Below are 20608 nucleotides of genomic sequence, written 5' to 3'. Positions count from 1 at the left end.
CATGACCAATGGCGAATTTAATAGGTATTGTTTTGTTCTCCCGAGTGTTCCTTTCCTTTTTTTTCTCTCTCTTTGGGATTGTCTGTTTTATCTCATAGGGATAGGGGGTTACCAGATTATATGTATGATGCATGGTAATAAAATGTGTTTATTCATTCTGTCCGTTTAACTGTTAATACTAGGCACCTTATCAGATGAGAAAGATCCTGAAGCCCTGATGAAGCGGCACTGATCGCAAAACACATAGGATAGTTCCTGATTTGTCTGACTGTTGCCTCATTGATTTTATGTGATATGTGGTGGAACTAGATTCCCCATTGTGTGTACAAATTTTAACTTTTTGTAATAAAGACATGTATTTTTTAGATCATGTATGTTTTTTGTTGAACTTGATATAGTAAGAGCCCATGCTTAAACACCCTTCCCTTCTTCAGTTTACTTTATCATTGATTTTATTATTCTATGCTAAATCAGTTGTGTAGATCTGTTGATTAACTGTTGAGATAATTGATCTTGGCAAATTTTATACAGCTGCCTCATTACTGATTTCACCATTCGCCAAATCAAAAACCCTCAGTTTCAATCATTGAGCTGCTTAGGCGAAATTCCTTCAAATAAAAAACACCTTTTATTTTATTTATAGGCTGTTAATTTAGTGTATTTAGTCTGTGTCTCCGCAGAGTAAACATAACCCTTTCATTTGTTTCAGTGTCCATTATCACTGGAACAGAAAGTGATGGAAAACCAAACTTTTACAGTTACCAACAAAACAGAAAATGAACATGGATCTTCTAATGGGCACACCTGTTCCAGTGCCAGTTGTTTGAGAGGGGAATTTTGTGTAACATCTGCAGGACAAAAAGTGACAAATGGACAGAGACAAGAAAAATAAATGTATTAGGGGTCTACCCATCTCTACTCTATCCAAAAAGGAAAAAAAAGCTTTATCTATATATCTGCATTCCTACAAATGTCAGCTAACATGTCAGAGGTTGTGTTTTGCTAACACAGAAAGTGTTTTAGTAACCTGGAATATAGCTAATGATCAGAATGTAATATTAATTAGATGTAATGTAATATTAATGTATGTTTATACTATTTCTAGTATGTACAGTATTGGCATTGACATTCTTATACGCACAAGAATAAAAGAACAGTGGACAAGGCAATGTAAACATGATCCCAGATTCCTTTTAGGTCTTGCCTGAGTTCAGAATGATAATTTTTACAATTACTAACTGTCAGTATAGGAAAACAGACATAATAAAGCACTGGCTGCAAGGATTTACAGTCTAATTGTGCTGTCTGAGGAGCGGGGAGATAAAGTGACTTGCCTGCGGTCACACAGAGATTCTGAGCAGGATTTCTCACTGTCACCGCAGAATGACAGATGAAATGAATGGGGAGAGTGAAGGCCAGCATTGACCGCCTTGTCTTGTGTCTTGCAGCATGTCGGCCTGGATTCTACAAGGCATTTGCTGGAAATATCAAGTGCTCCAAATGCCCTCCACACAGTTTCACATATGTCGAGGCCACGACTGTCTGCCAGTGTGAAAAGGGTTACTTCCGAGCAGAGAAAGACCCCCCAGCCATGGCTTGTACAAGTAAGTCTGTTTTGTGGTTGATTTGGTTTTATTTATCTGCTATGTAATTTGTTTTAAAGAGCAACATCACTTAACATGGATTTTTCTATGTTGAGTGGTGTGAGGCATGCGCTGATTTTTGAGCTCTTCAAAAAGCATTTTGGGTAGCCTTACTTTTTATCTACTGCTGTGACTTTTTCATAGAAGCCAATATTATTAGTGGTCAAAGTGGCTTCTGGTAAAGTCTTTAGTAATGAGGGAGACAGAGGTAATGGTACTTCAAGGGGTAGTTACTGGCTTATTTTTAAAGATTAAAATGTTTTTATTAAGAGTTTCCATAGTGTTACTACAGCAATACAAAGCTGCGAGTATATGAGTTATACAAAGTTTGAGATTCCAGGGTAAAACATTGATGTACCATTCAAAAGGTTAAGTAGAAGTAGAAGAAGAAGTAGAGTAAGGGAGGGTTATAACCCCTATAAGGTTTATTTTTGCCATCTTTGTCCCACTGGGGAGATTTACCTTCACGTCCCATAGCCACAGGAAGTGAGAAGAAATCTCTGCAAATAAAGAGAATCTCTTGGGGAGATCACCAGAAATCCCCATTGGAAGATTTTGCCTCTATTACTTTTCTGGGGACAACCCAACATTTTCTTTTACTTTCACTTTCAATGATATTGGTAAAAAGGACAAATAGAGAGGGTGATACTCCCTAATGAGGACACAGACATCAATAAAAACTGATGTGTTCTAATCCATCTCCCCTCTATCCAAAATTAAAAATAAAAGATTGCCTTCAGTTATACTTTAAATATAATCCAACATAATTCTGAATACAAGGTGTGGTTAAAGCACTATACATTATGAGGAGCTTTCTCAAGAAGAGATATCCACATGACTTTATAAGACTAAAAAGATCTAGGGAACATAAACATGGAGTGTTTAGGACCCTTTATGCAGAAAAATAAGGTCTTCAAGCCTCAAGGTGTCATTCATATGTTTCAACCATTCTGTATGTGTTGGAACATTGTTCTGTGCAGTAATGGTCTCTACACCATTTACAAATTTAGGAGCATAATGATATTCTAATGCCGCGTACACATGACCGGACTTTCTGGCAGAAAAGGTCAGACGGAATCATTTCATCGGATATTCCGATCGTGTGTGGACTTCAGCTGACTTTTTTTTCAAACATTCTTACGGACCTAGAAATAGAACATGTTTTAAATCTTTCCGACGGAATCAATTCCTATCGGGGAAAACCGTTTGTCTCCTGTCGTAGGTCATCGCATTCTAAACGAACGGACTTTGGGGTGATTGTGTGTAGGCAAGTTTCAGCGGAACTCCATCGGAAATATCGTCAGAGTTTATTCTGACGGAAAGTCTGGTCGTGTGTACGTGGCATAAGAGGGAGATGGGGAAAGCCTATGGTCTCTGGGCTGTGAAGTTTGAAGAATGTAAGCCAACAGGTCATAGAGGGTCCCAAATCTTGTATTGTTTCCGGTGGGAGACCTTCTAGTAAATGCAAAAGATACTGCATTTTTGCAAGTGTGCATACATGCACTCCTTTTAACTTGCATTTTCAGTGTTTGCAGAAAAAAATATAATTCTGATTTAAACAAGGAAAAAAATAATAATTGTAATTCATTCAGTATGGAAGGGTCTATATCAGCTTCTGTTTTATGGTTCACACTAACTCTCTACCTGAAGATTAGGGTAAATATGGGCCTCTATGCACAGAAGTGGAGGAGGGTATAGAATAAAGGGCGTGTACCCCAAAGCTCCATTGCATCTTACCCTTTGTGGTCTTTGTGGTAAATAAGTTACCCATATAGAGGGGTAGAAAATGAAACATGTTAAGAGCAGACATTTTAACAAAAAATAAAAATTATTTTAAAAAAAGTTTAAAAATTAGACTTGCCTTGCCTGAACTATTAGCAGTGAATGATACATCCAGAATAAGGATGAGCCGAACACCCCCCGGTTCGGTTCGCAGCAGAACATACGAACAGGCAAAATATTTGTTTGAACACGCGAACACCGTTAAAGTCTACGGGTTACGAACATGAAAAATGTTTGGGGACCTGGGTGCTGCCCCAGGGGACATGTATCAATGCAAAAAAAAAAGTTTTAAAAACAGACGTTTTTTCGGGAGCAGTGATTTTAATAATGCTTAAAGTGAAACAAAAAAAAAGTTAAATATTCCTTTAAATTTCATACCTGGGGGTTGTCTATAGTTTGCCTGTAAAGTGGCGCATGTTTAAAACAGTCCGAGAGCAAAATGACATTTCTAAAGGAAAAAAAGTCATTTAAAAGTACTCGCGGCTATAATGAATTGTCTGTCCCGGCAATACACATAAAAGTCATTGAAAAAAACGGCATGGGATTCCCCCACAGTTCATTACCAGACTCCTCGGGTCTGGTTTGAATATTAAGGGGAACCCCGAACCAAAATGCTATATCAGGCCCTTCAGATCTTGTATGGATATCAAGGGGAACCCCGTGCCAAAATTTTTTTAAAAAATGGCGTGGGTTCCCCCCTCAAAATCCATACCAGACCTGAAAGGTCTGGTATGGATTTTAAGGGGAAACCCGCGCCAAACTTTTTAAAAAAATGGCGTGGGGTCCACCCAAAAATCCATACCAGACCCTTATCCAAGCATGCAGCCTGGCAGGCTGCAGGAAAAGAGGGGGGACAAGAGAGTGGCCCCCCTCCTGAACCATACCAGGCCACATGCCCTCAACATTGGGAGGGTGCTTTGGGGTAACGGCAACCCCAAAGCACCTTGTCCCCATGTTGATGGGGAGAAGGGCCTCATCCCCACAACCCTTGCTCGGTGGTTGTGGGGGTCTGTGGGCGGGGGGCTTATCGGAATCTGGAAGCCCCCTTTAACAAGGGGACCCCCGGATCCAGACCCCCCCTTTGTGAAAAGGTAACGGGTAAAAAAGTTCCACTACCATTTCACAAAAAATGTGTGAAAATGGTAAAAAAAACACAAGATACGGCTTTGGACAAGACCTTTATTAAAAAATAAAAAAATAAAAGTGTCCCAGAAAGTCCATTTATCTTCTTCTCTTGCTCCGATGGACCAAAAAAGAAAAAAAAAAAAAGCCGCACGCCACCACCGATTTGCCTCCATGGGAGGCACCCACTGTAAGGACCGGCCTCACAGGTGACAGCTCTTTTATAACTGAGGGCGGGGCCATACGATGATGTCGCAGGGTGACCCTGCCCCCGATGCACGGGGACAGCCCTATGGCTTTCTCGTAGCGTCAGAGGGGGAGAGGTCACTCTGCTACGGCGGGTGCCTCTCATGGAGGCAGATCGGTGGCGGCGTGCGGCTTTTTTTATTTTTTATTTTTCGGTCCGTCGGAGCGAGAGAAGAAGAAGATGAATGGACTTTGTGGGACAGTTTTGTTTTTTTATTTTTTAATAAAGGACTTGTCCTAAGCCGTGTCTTGTGGTTTTTTTACCATTTTCACACATTTTTTAAATTAGCACTTTTGATTTCTCCCATAGACTTTTAAAGGGTGCTCCTCGGCTTTTGAATTTGCCACGAACACCCCAAATTGTTCGCTATTCGGCGAACAGGTGAACACCTGATGTTCGGGCTCATCCCTAATCCAGAATAGTGCAAAACCCAAATGACTAAAAGGGTTTCTATGAAATATTTTAGCTGTTTGCAAGGATTTACTTATGTAGCCTATCATATGTTTTCAGAAGGAAGCTGAGATGAAAAGGTTGCAGCATCACAAATGGAAGGGGAATGAGTGGGGTTAGCCTTAGGAAAAGAGCAACTTGAATTCCAATCAAAGTTTCTGATAGAATTATCCAGCAGTGAGTGCTTGCTTTAAAAGTACACTGCTTAGTATGTATGAATGTATGTAGTAATGTAACTAACTGAAAACCTAACATACCCTACCAGTGGATCACTTGGAACTAGGTTACTAACTGTGGCAATATGGTAATCTGTATGCCAAGACCATTTTAAAAAGCCAGGCCAAAAGCCAAAACTTTTTTTGTGATGCATAGGCATTGAAAGCGTCAAAAGTTATGTCAAAGTTTTATTGCACTCTATGACCCTGTTGGGGATAAAAATCATACCGTAAATCTGACATGGATTTTATGCCTTCCCCATTCTGCTTAAAACATAAAAAACGGTTATGGCTGCAGATGGCTTTAATGAGTGTGGGGGCTGTTTCTTTACATTACTCAAAATTAAAACTCAAACAGAGGGAACAAACTGTAGAGCAAAACAAGGGCATTGTCAACCTTCCTTATAGTGGAACTATACCACATCTGAGCACCACAAACCAAAAACACTTTTTAATTAATGTTTAATATTCAACGCAAACTCCCCTATCCATCTATGTCTTCATGCTTTTTTTTTGCTGAAAAACCACTTTCTAAAACACCCCCCTAGCATTTCTGGTCGTGGCCATCTGCCCTTAGCTCAAGAATGCAGACAGGATGGTGTGCTTAGCTAAAAAAGCCCCTCCTCCCCTCCTGAAGACTCCTGGGATGTATAACATAATTTGCCCAGGCCAGGAAATCAGGAAGTAACTGGGGAAATGTTAAAAAAATAAAAATCAAACAGGTAAATATAATATACCTTCCTATCTATTTACTAATGCTAGCAGGATAAGGATTCAAAATAGTCAATGTTGACTGAGAGGGTGAAGTTCCACTTTAACGCTGTCTTAAAAGGGCCAGAGATTTGATTTTTGCACTTACTGGTCACTTTTGTTTCATAACCACATTCACGGTTACTTTTGGCTTTACAGTTTCCAGTTTCCAGTACCTTTTATAAAATAAATAAATATTCAGTACTTATCAAAGAAAAATGGTTTGCTTTGTTGCTCAAATGTATAAAAAGAAAAAAAAAGTTAAAATAATATAAACGTCATGGATCTGCAGTAATGTTTGTCTGTCAGCTTACCTCTCCATGTGTTCAGCTTAACCTCCCTGGCTGTATGATTATTTCAGATTTTTGATGCTCAAAGCGGTACAATTATTTTGCATGGAAATTTGGCGTTTTATATTGTAGGCCTGTAATTCTTAGGAATAACTCACTTAAATCTGTCCAAACAAGAGTCTAGTAGACATCCCGGGTATGATAAAGTTTGAAACATAAAATCATAAATTATAATATAATAAATAACTATAAATAATTATAACAAATAATAATATAATAATAATAAAAATTATTCAATAATGTAATCAAATCAAAAACACTGAAATGTGCTCAGTTGCAGAATTGTCGCTAACATTACTTTCAGTTTGATGACGGATTTCCCCACGATTCACTATCGCTCAATTCTGCAAGTGATTCTAATTTATTATCACTGTTTTCTAGCTGGTCTAAAACCACTTTTGATGTAAAGGGACACTTTTTGGTTACTATGGACAATCTACAGTTTCCAGGCAGAAAGAACAGTATTTATAATATAAAACTGCAGGCAGGGCACTGGACAAACCACTAGGGACAAAAGGGATGTGAAATAAATTGATACAGTAATGTAATATGTAAGATTACAGTGTACTGTACATGTATTGTGTTTTTTACTTTTTGAATTTGGCGCCGGGCTCCATCCCTGTGCATTGCCACGCTCGCAGGGAACGGAGCTCAGCACTGTAATAGATCCGTCGGAGGACGGCTCGCACACACAGCGGGGAGACATCTCAGGATCCTGGGGACAAGGTAAGTAACCTCTTCCTGGATCCTGCGATGCGATCCCGAGTGTGGCTCGGGGTTACCGCTTTTGGTACTGAAAATCCACCCTAAGCCACAATCGGGAATACCATCAGGGAGGTTAAGAGGCCAGCCACTCTCACCTGGCTGCTTAAGTAATCTCTCCTCAAAGCATGGCTCCACCCCAGCCCCTATCAGGGAACTCTATATTAACCTGTGCACTGCAAGTCAGCCCTGCTGATCAATATTGTGTGTTTGGCTTCCGTGTGCTATGCTGTGTGTTCTATGTCTGATTCCAGTTACTGATCTTGGCTTGTTCTTGACTATCCTTACCTGCTTGTTGCCCCGACCTTTGGCTATCTCCTGACTATCCTCACCTGCTTGTTGCCCCGAACTTTGGCTATCTCCTGACTATTCTTTGTTGTTGCAGTCTGCTGTTTCATCTCTACTTCCCTGTAGTCTACCATGAGCATGAGCTGGGAGGCCCTAGGTGTCAAACACCCTCTGGCTCTTAGATTCCGCGCCCTGGGAAATGCTATGCTCTAGCTCCCAGTGTCATCCGTGTTGGTACTACAGAGTACCTGCCCTCCTGTGTCACCTAGCTCTATCCGCAGCAGTCAGCCGTATGGTCCACTACCTTGCGGTGCACTCCAGACCCCAACAAGGTACATCTGTCACCTGGACTCAGGTGACCTGACAATAAAGCAAGAACCAAGCTGCCAACCGCCACTTCTAACCCCACCATAGTCGAATCCATGGATACACTTTGTTCCAGTACTACTATGCTATAAATAAAACGGCTATAGAATGAGGTATCAATCCTGTTAATAAAGCTGATCAATTATCACGATTATTAAAAAAAATTTTTAAATTACGGTGTGCAACGCTAAACCTTCAAAGTAAAGAAAAAAAACATGTTATCTAATGAACTGCCGTATGAATATCAGATGATTGATGATGTGTTCTAAGATCTGGTAGTACAAAGAATGCGCTGTTTAAGAAATCACAGAAGGCTTTGTAGCAAAATGTCTGTACGTAGGTTATCGCACCCTGCTTTGTCTGTGCTCAACTTCTTCTGTGCATAATTTATAAACGATAACAAAGCAATCAGGCCATATTCATAAACAGCCCAGTGACACATTATATTGTTAAATCTGAGGATTAGAATTAATTGTCCCTCTTTGTTCCAAGTTCTAAATCTTGCTAAATGATTCACTGTATGTCATTACAGCTTAATATTTGCATGAAATCACAGTTTAGCCAGCATAATTTAATGGCAATTAAAAAGCTATTTAATCGTCATGCAAATTGGCATAAGGGCCCTTCAGTAAAGAGGGCATATTTTTTCAGTATTGCAGTTCAGTCTTTTTTTTCTTGGAGGCGCCCATCATATAATTGATATTATTCCGCTTATTCAAAAAACTATGATTTTGAATTTATCTGGGCATAGTAATTAAATGAATAAATATAGGGAACTGAATAATTTGTCCTCCGGAGTCGTAACTGGAACTACTCATTATTCATGTTGAATTAAATAGAATAGGCATGGATTTGGGCAACATTAGTAACCGATTTAGAACTATTTCTGAGTCATACATTTTTTTTTAGATTTTAAAGATTGGAAATTATGAAATTAAAGTTGCTTCAAATTGCTAACATTAGATGTTCATGGGTGTAAGGACATTGGTGGGTTTTCTGAAAATTGGCATAATTAGAAATGACAGAGGTCTACAACAAAATTTTGGTCTTCATCGTTGCAAGTCCATCCCCACCATCAGGGACCCTAGTGAAGAAGGAGGTTGGGGCTTAAACTCCGTTCCCTGGGGAACCCCAATTTGGTGGTCTACAAAGGCTCACTACAACAGACCCTTGGCAAGTACACACAGCCTCTAAACCAACGATCACAGCAATCTTTCATAGAAAAGGATACATTATTGAATATAGTGAGCACATTTAAAGAAGAAAAATTTCAGAGATGGGCAGGGTCCTTTATTGTCAGGGCCATATAAAAAGGACACCTCCTAACCCCTTTCACTGCTGGGTGCTGCGCTCTATCTTACACCTCAGATGACTGCACCAATTGTACTATTTTCACATGCATATTACAGACTTGAAAGTCTTTGAAGCCTTTTTTAACTACTTTATATTTTCTAAAAACCAAGTACCTATAGTGTTAAACAATGGCATTGGTAACTTTGTATGCTCTATTATAGCTGCTTAAATACAGTGCCTTGCAAAAGTATTCACCCCCCTTGGCATTGTTCATGTTTTGTTGCCTCACAACCTGGAATTAACATGGATTGTTTGAGGATTTGCATCATTTAATTTACAGAACATGTCCACAACTTTGAAGATTTTTTTTTTTTGGTGAATCAAACAACAAACAGGACAAAGTAACAGAAAAAGTCAATGTGAATAACTATTCACCCCCTAAAGTCAATACTTTGTAGAGCCACCTTTTGCAGCTATTACAGCTCCTAGTCGCTTTGGATAAGTCTCTATGAGCTTGCCACATCTTACCACTGGGATTTTTGCCCATTCCTCCTTGCAAAACTGCTCCAGCTCCTTCAAGTTGGATGGTTTGTGCTTGTGAACAACAGTCTTTAAGTCTGACCACAGATTTTCTATTGGATTGAGGTCTGGGCTTTGACTAGGCCATTCCAACACATTTAAATGTTTCCCCTTAAACCACTCAAGTGTTGCTTTAGCAGTGTGTTTGGGGTCATTGTCCTGCTGGAAGGTGAACCTCCGTCCTAGCCTCAAATCACACACAGAGTGGTACAGGTTTTGCTCAAGAATATCCCTGTATTTAGCACCATCTATCTTTCCCTCAACTCTGACCAGTTTCCCAGTCCCGATGGTGTTCTTTGGGTGATGTGAAGTGTTGGGTTTGTGCCAGACGTAGAGTTTTCTTTGATGGCCAAAAAGTTCAATTTTAGTCTCATCAGACCAGTGCACCTTCCTCCATACATTTTGGGAGTCTCCCACATGCCTTTTCGCAAACTCAAAATGTGCCATTTTGTTTTTTGCTGAAAGTAATGGCTTTCTTCTGGCCACTCTGCCATAAAGCTCAACTCTATGGCGCATATGGCTTATTGTTGTCCTTTGTACAGATACTCCAGTCTCTGCTATGGAACTCTTCAGCTCCTCCAGGGTTACCTTAGGTCTCTGTGCTGACTCTCTGATTAATGCCCTCCTTGTTTGGTCCGTGAGTTTTGGTGTGCGGCCATCTCTTGGCAGGTTTGCTGTTGTGCCATGTTCTTTCCATTTGGTTATGATAGATTTGATGGTGCTCCTAGAGATCATCAAAGATTTGGATATTTTTTTATAACCTAACCCTGACTTGTACTTCTCAACAACATTGTCCCTTACTTGTTTGGAGAGTACCTTGGTCTTCATGGCAGTGTTTGGTTAGTGGTGCCTCTTGCTTAGGTGTTGCAGCCTCTGGGGCCTTTCAAAAAGGTGTGTATATGTAATGACAGGTCATGAGACAGTTAGATTGCACACAGGTGGACATCATTGTACTAATTATGTGACTTCTGAAGGTAATTGGTTGCACGAGAGCTTTTTTATGGGCTTCAAAGGGGGGAATACATACGCACATGCCAATTATCAGTTTTTTTATTTCTGAAAAATAGTTTTATGTATATATTTTTCTAGTTTTACTTCACCAACTTAGACTATTGTGTTTTGATCCATCACATACAATTCAGATTAAAAAAAACATTGAACTAAAGGCTGTAATGTAACAAAATAGATAAAAAGCCAAGGGGGGTGAATACTTTTGCAAGGCACTGTATTTATCAAAACATTTTAAATATAAACACATTAAAAACATTATTAGCATATACAACAAAGTTTGGAAATGTTATACTAAATGTAATAGATTTTGCTATAGTGAGTAACAATTATGGCCGTTTTTGTAAAATAAAGGAATTCAACGGTATGCAGAGTAACAAGTAAGCAACTAAGACTAAAAAAATCTTTCATACCTTGTCTATTTAGTTTTATAAAGTTGTGATTATTATTATTATTATTGATGTTGTTGTTATTATATCTCTTTTTTTATTTTTGATATTTAAACATTTTTAACTTTTTTACTGTCACATGGAATCCTTATGTCCTTCCTAATCTTTTAGGTCCTAACCTCCTTCCTTATATAGTAGGTCCTGGTCTCCTTCCTAACATGCCCTTATCTTCTTAATTTTACAAGTCTGATCTCCTACCTGATCTAACAAGCCCTAATTTCCTTCCTTATCCAATCCAAGCCCTAATCGTCTTGCTGATTTACCATCATCTCTTTCCCGATCTAACAAACTCTGGTTTCCTTCCTGATTTACCAAAAAGCCGTGGTTTCCTTCCTGATCCATGCCCTAAATACATTTCTTAGCTAACAAGCCCCAATCTAATTAATGATCTAACAAACCCTAATCCCATTCCTGATCTAACAAGCCCAGATCTCCTTCCTGATCTAACAAACTCTGGTCTCCTTCCTGATTTAACAAGCTGTGGTTTCCTTCCTGATCTAACAAGCCCCAAACAACTCCAGTGGCTAACAAGCCCGCAATCCCATTCCTGATTTAACAAGTAGGGATGAGCCGAACACCCCCCTGTTCGGTTCGCACTAGAACATGCGAACAGGAAAAAAGTTCGTTCGAACACGCGAACACCGTTAAAGTCTATGGGACACGAACATGAATAATCAAAAGTGCTAATTTTAAAGGCTTATATGCAAGTTATTGTCATAAAAAATGTTTGGGGACCTGGGTCCTGCCCCAGGCGACATGGATCAATGAAAATTTTTTTTTTAAAACGGCCGTTTTTTCAGGAGCAGTGATTTTAATAATGCTTAAAGTCAAACAATAAAAGTGTAATATCCCTTTGAATTTTGTAGCTGGGGGGTGTCTATAGTATGCCTGTAAAGGGGCGCATGTTTCCCGTGTTTAGAACAGTCTGACAGCAAAATGACATTTCAAAGGAAAAAAGCCATTTAAAACTACTCGCGGCTATTGCATTGCCCGTCCGACAATACACATAGAAGTTCATTGATAAAAATGGCATGGGAACTCCCCACAGGGGAACCCCGAACCAAAATTTTTAAAAAAATGACGTGGGGGTCCCCCTAAATTCCATACAAGGCCCTTCAGGTCTGGTATGGATATTAAGGGGAACCCCGGATCAAAATGTAAAAAAAAAAATGACGTGGAGGTCCCCCTAAATTCCATACCAGACCCTTCAGGTCTGGTATGGATTTTAAGGGGAACCCCGCGGCAAAAAAAAAAAAATGGCATGGGGTCCCCCCAAGAGTCCATACCAGACCCTTATCCGAGCACGCAACCTGTCAGGCCGCAAGAAAAGAGGGGGGACAAGAGAGCTGCCCCCCCCCTCCTGAACCGTACCAGGCCACATGCCCTCAACATTGGGAGGGTGCTTTGGGGTAGCCCCCAAAACACCTTGTCCCCATGTTGATGAGGACAAGGACCTCATCCCCACAACCCTGGCCGGTGGTTGTGGGGGTCTGCGGGCGGGGGGCTTATCGGAATCTGGAAGCCCCCTTTAACAAGGGGACCCCCAGATCCCACCCCCCCGTGTGAAATGGTAAGGGGGTACAAAAGTACCCCTACCATTTCACTAAAAAACTGTCAAAAATGTTAAAAATGACAAGAGGCAGTTTTTGACAATTCCTTTATTTAAATGCTTCTTCATTCTTCTTTCTTCTATTTTCCTTCATCTTCTTCTTCTTCTTCTTCTTCTGGTTCTTCTGGCTCTTCTGGTTCTTCCTCCAGCGTTCTCGTCCAGCATCTCCTCCGTGGCGTATTCTTCTTCTCCTCGGGCCGCTCCGCACCCATGGCATGGGGGGAGGCTCCCGCTCTTCTCTTCATCTTCTTCTCTTCTTCATCTTCTTCTTCATCTTCTTCTCTGCTTCATCTTCTTCTCTTCTTCATTTTCTTCTCCTGGCCGCTCCGCATCCATGCTGGCATGGTGGGAGGCTCCTGCTGTGTGACGGCATCTCCTCGTCTGACGGTTCTTAAATAACGGGGGGCGGGGCCACCCGGTGACCCCGCCCCCCTCTGACGCACAGTGACTTGACGGGACTTCCCTGTGACGTCACGGGGAATGCCACAGGGAAGTCCCGTCATGTCCCATGCGTCAGAGAGGGGCGGGGTCACCGGGTGGCCCCGCCCCCATTATTTAAGAACCGCCAGAAGAGGAGACGCCGTCACACAGCGGGAGCCTCCCTCCATGCCAGCATGGATGCGGAGCGGCCCGGAGAAGAAGATGAAGAAGAAAAGAAGAGAAGAAGAGAAGAAGATGAAGAAGAAGATGAAGAAGAGAAGAAGATGAAGAGAAGAGCGGGAGCCTTCCCCCATGCCATGGGTGTGGAGCGGCCTGAGGAGAAGGAGATAGAAGACGCGGCGGAGGAGATGCTGGACGAGAACGCCGGAGGAAGAACCAGAAGAGCCAGAAGAATCAGAAGAAGAAGAAGATGAAGGAAGATAGAAGAAAGAAGAAAGAAGAAGCATTTAAATAAAGGAATTGTCAAAAACTGTCTCTTGTCATTTTTAACATTTTTGAGTTTTTTAGTGAAATGGTAGGGGTACTTTTGTACCCCATTACCATTTCACACAGGGGGGGGCCGGGATCTGGGAGTCCCCTTGTTAAAGGGGGCTTCCAGATTCCGATAAGCCCCCCGCCCGCAGACCCCCACAACCACCGGCCAGGGTTGTGGGGATGAGGCCCTTGTCCTCACCAACATGGGGACAAGGTGTTTTGGGGGGCTACCCCAAAGCACCCTCCCAATGTTGAGGGCATGTGGCCTGGTACGGTTCAGGGGGGGCGCTCTCTCGTCCCCCCCTCTTTTTCTGTGGCCTGCCAGGTCTGGTATGGAATTTAGGGGGACCCCCACGTCATTTTTTTTTTTTACATTTTGGCCGGGGTTCCCCTTAATATCCATACCAGACCTGAAGGGCCTGGTATGGAATTTAGGGGGACCCCCACATCATTTTTTTTTTAAATTTTGATTCGGAGTTCCCCTGTGGGGAATTCTCATGCCGTTTTTATCAATGAACTTCTATGTGTATTGTCGGACCGGCAATGCAATAGCCGCAAGTAGTTTTAAATGGCTTTTTTCCTTTGAAATGTAATTTTGCTGTCAGACTGTTCTAAACGGGAAACATGCTCCCCTTTACAGGCATACTATAGACACCCCCAGCTACGAAATTTAAAGGGATATTAAACTTTTATTGACTTTAAGCATTATTAAAATCACTGCTCCTGAAAAAACGGACGTTTTTAAAAGTTTTTTTTGCATTGATCCATGTCCCCTGGGGCAGGACCCAGGTCCCCAAACACTTTTTATGACAATAACTTGCATATAAGCCTTTAAAATTAGCACTTTTGATTTCTCCCATAGACTTTTAAAGGGTGGTCCGCGGCATTCGAATTTGCCGCGAACACTCCAAATTGTTCTCTGTTCGGCGAACTTGCGAGCAGCCAATGTTCGAGTCGAACATGAGTTCGACTCGAACTCGAAGCTCATCCCTATTAACAAGCCCAGATCCCCTTCCCCATTTAACTAGCCCCAATCTGCTTCCTGTTTTAGCAAGCATTCATTTGCTTCCTAATCTAACAAGTCCTGATCTCCTTCCTGATCTAACATGCTTTAAACTTCTTCCTGATCTAACATGCCTTGATATTCTTTCTGATCTAAAAAGCCCTGATCTCCCTCCTGAGCTAACAATCCTTGATCTTCTTCTTAATCTAACAAGTCCTAATCTCTGTCCTGATCTAACAGAGCCTTGATCTCCCTCCTGATCTAACAAACCCTAATCTTCATCCTGATCTAACAAGTCCTAATTTCTGTCCTGATTTATTAAGCCCTGATCTCCTTCCTGATCTAATAAGTCCCAATCATCTCCGTGGTCTAATATGCCCTGATCTCTTTTCTGATTTACCAAGAAATTGATCTTCTTTTTTGCCTTTCCACCAAGCACCATATTGACCCTTTTGTAAAAGCTCATGAAAAGTGTATAATCGAATGCAACCTTGGTTTTTTAAGATGCATATGTGTTGCAAGGACAAGGCAAGGACACATCTTCTTATCACAAGATCCTGTATTGGATAGCCTGTCTTACATTGGGCAGGACTGAGAATACCTGGCTTGAGGCGTCTAGCTCCTAGGTTCCTTTCCATGTTGATACGGAGAAACGCAGCATCGGGCGGAGATAGAGGATTAGACGTCACCGTGCATCAGCCAGCTGGCGTGAGCCGCGGCTGTGTTTTTTCGCTCTGAAGTGCCTGCTTCCTTTTTTTGCATGTCAGTGTTACAGTGTTACAATAAAGGAAACTTTTTAAAATGTACTGCACCATGAAGCCCTCCTTCTTGTTTCTATGACTCACCCCTTGGAAGCCCCTATTCCTACTCGCTAAACACGGTCCCACGGTAAACATTGGAGCCTGGACTCATCGGTGGAGGAGAGGATCCGGACGGACGTTTGAAACTGCCGCCCTTGATTGAGTGTTCCCTCCTGTCTGTGTCCATTAGACCTTCGTAACAGAGGTCCTATGGTTCTGGTAAGCGGCCATCCGGCCCCTTTTTTTTCCCTTGGCTATCGTGTGGGACTATATTCACAACAGGATATTTTGGGGCTTTCCACTTCAAATTGCAAAATCTATTTCTAATGGACTGTACTGAATGCACTATGGACTTTTTCCTGTGTCTTTGTTAGCACAGTTCTTTCTCCCTCCCTTTTTATTCGTTTTTAGCACAGGTTTAATTTATGGTAATTTGTGTATGCTGATGGAATTTTTATATTTATTTTGTTTGTTTTGTGCTGTTTCTTGCTCTCATTAAGTTGAATTTTAAGGGGCACTTATTGCACTTTTTTGTATATTTTTTATACACATTGGTCCATCTTTTGGTTTAGTAATCTATTAATTACTTTACATATATCTCCAAATCTGAATATTCCAGTTTTTTTTCTAGATTGCAGCACCATCACATATTTTTCAATATCACTGCACCTTTTTTTATACATTGTTTCTCATTTGTATGCACGAGGGGTTGCGCGGGTTGTCCACATTACAAATTGAGGGGTTTAAAACATAGAGCCTGAGCTTCTGAACTTCTGCTTTTTAACCCCCATTTCTGTTTGTTTGGAATGAGCAGTGCATGTTAGTTGTGGTCATGTGCACTGCTCAATGACCACTACACATCCCATAGTCCATAGTCCATCTTGGGAGCAAGCAAGAAAGGGTGGCTACATTCCTGCATGTAGTGGGATCTTTGAGAAAAAATGTAGCCACCTTCTAACAGGGAGTCAGATCACAGCAGCAAAAAAAAAAAAAAAAAAAAGAAAGAAAGAAAAACATGATATGGAGATTCGGAGGAGGCTGAGGGCAATAGAAGGCACTTTTTTGAGTTACAAATACATACTTAATAGTATCTTTTTTAAATCAGCGTTGAAATTTAGATGTGCAGTAGAGGAGGGGTAGCAAAAGGGTTAAAAAAAAAAAAAAAGATCCTTACTGCTGCTTCCGTATCATGTCCAGACTCACTCATTCACTAGTTCCTGTTTCTCCACTTCTTCCGTTGAAAGAGGAAAGGGAGGGCTCTCAAAAGTAAACACAAGTCTGTGTACAGTTGGGATTGCTTTGATTGGTCTCTTCAATGACCACTCACAATGGCTCTGCACACTGTGCCTGTGAATGGAGTCCACCAAGGGTGACGTCACTCCAGAAATCATTGCTCACCTGCTCACTGTTTTCCTTTTTAACAAAACTGTGGAAAGGAGGTGGTTAAAGTAAACTTTAAAGGATAGCTGTACTTTTAAAAAAATGTGTACATAAAATAGTATAACTATACGTGAGTACTTATATCTTGTAGTATGCACACATACTCCAGTCCTGTCTCTACTAACAATTCAAGGATTGGGTATTGGAGCATGTGAATATTACTTTGGCCCCATATAATTTTCGCAGTTGGGATCAAATAAAACATACAGGTACCTACTTCTACTTATATTCTGGCAGCATACTAGCTGACTGTTTTAGCTATACAATTCTTACCATAATTTGAATTCTGATATCTTAAGAATGGCATCACTAAACCTTAACAGTAAAGTGTGAGTCAGTTCCCTTTACTCAGTAAAAGGAAAGAGGCTTGTTTGAAAACCGATAGCATATGGACACTTTTCTTCTCTTCTACAGACAAATATTCCATTACATTTCTTTCGAGGAGAACTCAACTGGAGTGACCTAGGCATGTCAGATGCAGAGTTAGATAATCAATGTTTTGTATACAAAGAACAAGACAGCATAATATATACATCTGGAAATATCATTATATACTTCTCATCTGCAGAGGAGCAAATATTTTGACACCTTCGTTGGACAAAGTAAGGTGTTAGCTGCCAAGAAACAAATATTACAGTGGAGAATTCAATTTGTATTTTCTTTCCATGAGCTGAATAAACAAGTACACTGTGTTTTCTGGCTCGGGCTTTCTAGAGCTGTTCTGCATTTGTTTGCATTGCTTTCTCTAAATGTGCAAATATATGTAGGCATAAATACTAAGCTGACGGTGGTTCCCAATTTTTAGGGACAGTGCCAGGTTAGGACAGCTTGCACCTTGAAATATCTGCTCCAGAAAATGTCCCTGGATTTCAAAGTCTGTGTCACAGTATAATTCCTCACATTTTGTATATTTAAAAGGACTAGAATAATGAATATACATACTGTATAATATTTACATTAGTAGAGTTAGCCATATCTACATGGTGGATATAAAAGTGGACTTATTTTACATTTATATTTAGTGCTGGTTAGCTGTGTCCCTTAACTCAACCTTCTCTGGACCACCTTACTTTTTACTTGCAGCAACGCATAGCCATAGCATTGTTTTTCACTTCCCTAATGCACTTTGCATCATCTGAATCCTTGCCCTCTCCGTTTTCTTTCAGTCTTTCTTTTTTTTTTTTCTTCTTTTTTTTTTTCTCTGGACTAGCCCACCTTCATTCTCACCTAGGCGAGAATAACATGTACTCTGCTCCAGCAGCCTCTTGATATATCTGCGGCAGATATTCCAGTTGACTTTTGCTTACATAGAGAGGTTGAAGGAGGGTAGACCCGGCGGTGTGTCATTGGAGTATAAAGCATGATCCCAGAAGATAAAATCGGCTCCCAACAATATCAGAGAGCAAGACTGCAGCATGGGACCTGGTATGTGGTGGAGGATCAGCAAATCTCAGCAGTACAATGCTGGATTGAATGGGTGACCGTGCTAATTCAAGATAAAATGAAAAAAATTGAAGACTGAAAATCAAATGAAAATGCAGAGAGGCCCAAAGAAGTGATGTTCCTGTTTAAAGAATACCTGTAATATAGAAGCTGTGTATACAAAGGGAAACCGGAGTGCAAAGAAATAGTCACCAGCATTGCCCTCACAACTGATATTTTCCCCATTTACTGATTTATCGTGTCTTGTTTTGCACTGTAGCTCTGTGTCAGATGGTCATATTTGTAGGACATTAATACAACCTGTAAGTAGTGTTGTAATGACTGGTGGATCACTGACTAAGAAGTAGCAGAAGGGGCAAGCACAGTTCAACAGAAATCTTAAAGAGCAGGGAGATGACTACAATGTGGGTCATCAGTTACAGCTTCCTTTCCAGCAGTGAGCAGCACATTAGTGGTTTGACCAAATCTCACTCCAAATCTCATGTAAGATATGGCATCATAATATGTCAGTAATTGCCCCACTTTTTCCAGAAAGGCAAAAAGGAGAATACTTAAGGCACTTTTCAGACAAAACTAACCTTTATTTCCATATACCGACATCAGTTCTTCACTTTCTGAGTACTTATCCATTTTAATTCTGGTTCTTTTATATGTTGCTGTGTGTTTCTGTTTGCTGAAATCCAACTTGGAAGACTTTTGGTTAGCAAATATCAGTATTCAGGAATAACACACAAAGTCATTATTGAATGTCAAAATCACTTAGCAAATGTGCCAAGTGCGGGCTGGCATCTTCACTAACAGACTGAGAAGTCTGTTGTTACTACAGTTAGCATATATTGATGGCGGCACTTGCAAAGCACTAAATTTAACACTTTCTGAGAGATTTTTGAAACTCTAAGCTTGGCAGGGTATTTAGCTATGCCTTTGTTAGGGTGTAGGTCAGTAAAATTTCAGCCATAAAACTGATATGGGATACACAGCCAACTGTACTTCCGGTTATCAAAAAAGAAATGCCTGTAGTTTTCACATTGCTTAAAGACAAATTTATGAAGTTATGTACTTATTAAAAAATCATTAAAGTGACATAAATTAAAAAAAAATGTAAATAACAAGCATGTTACACTTACCTGCTCTGTGTAATGGGTTTGTACAGAGCAGCCTCAATCCTCTTCTTCTGGGGTCCCCCACTGGTGCTCCTCTTCATCGAGTGCCCCCATGGAAAGCCGCTTTTCATGGGGGCATCCATACGGGCTTGCTCCTGGTGTCTATTAACACAGAGTGGGTGGTTTTGCCCCGCCCTGCCAGCAGGGGCAGTGTGATGCTTTAGGCAATATTCTGCTGGGAAACCTTGGGTCTTGCCATCATATGGATGTTATTTTGAAACAGTGTTTCCTGATGGCAATGGGCTCTTTTAGCAAGATAATGCTCCCTGCCACACTGCAAAAATGGTTCAAGAATGGTTTGAGGAACACAACAACAAGGTACAAGGTGTTAACCTAGCCTCTAAATTCTTCACATCTCAATCCAGTCAAGCATCTATGTGATGTGCTGGAAAAACAAGTCCAATCAATGGAGGCCGCAAGATTTGCTACCGACGGCTTGGTGCCAGATACCACAGCATACCTTCAGAGGTCTAGTGGCATCCTCAATGGGTCAGCACTGTTTTGGCAGCAAAAGGGAGACCTACTCAATATTGGGTGGGTGGTCATAATGTTATGGCTTATTGGTGTAAATAAATATTTTTTTAGACTGCAGGTGTAGTTCTAGGGCCATTTTCATGGCTTCCCTCATCTCTTTACAGACTGTTTAAAAAAATGTTTACAGAGCTCAACAACTATATCTGATCTTTATATGAAGTTACATGGCTTACAGACTTGACTTGACCAATATTGGCTAGCTCTGCCTGAAGTTTTCATCAGACAAATAAATGCCTCAAGATGCTTTGTTGTCTAATGGAATCGTTACTTGTAAAATAAAGATTCTATACATTAAGTAATAAACAGGTATAAAACAACCATTCAATCACATATTACCTAAAAAGGCAACTAAATCAAAACAGACTCTAATGCCCTGTACACATGAGCGGAAATTCCG

General features: G+C 40.8%; 1 protein-coding gene across 5 annotated transcripts in view; it reads left to right on the top strand.

Moving 5' to 3' along the window:
* The window catches only part of EPHA6 (EPH receptor A6), a 1236911-nt gene that overhangs the window by 624813 nt on the left and 591490 nt on the right, over positions 1–20608 (top strand). For all 5 annotated transcript variants that reach the window (XM_073616994.1, XM_073616989.1, XM_073616991.1 and 2 more), the window contains exon 4: positions 1449–1604. In XM_073616994.1, coding sequence (XP_073473095.1) covers positions 1449–1604 — 156 coding nt within the window. The remainder of the gene's footprint in view (positions 1–1448; positions 1605–20608) is intronic.

The sequence above is a fragment of the Aquarana catesbeiana genome, linkage group LG02, assembly GCF_042186555.1.
Source record: "Aquarana catesbeiana isolate 2022-GZ linkage group LG02, ASM4218655v1, whole genome shotgun sequence".
Classification (NCBI taxonomy): Eukaryota; Metazoa; Chordata; class Amphibia; order Anura; family Ranidae; genus Aquarana; species Aquarana catesbeiana.
The sequence above is the reverse complement of the archived record's forward strand: the minus strand, read 5'-3'. Positions and strand labels throughout refer to the sequence as shown.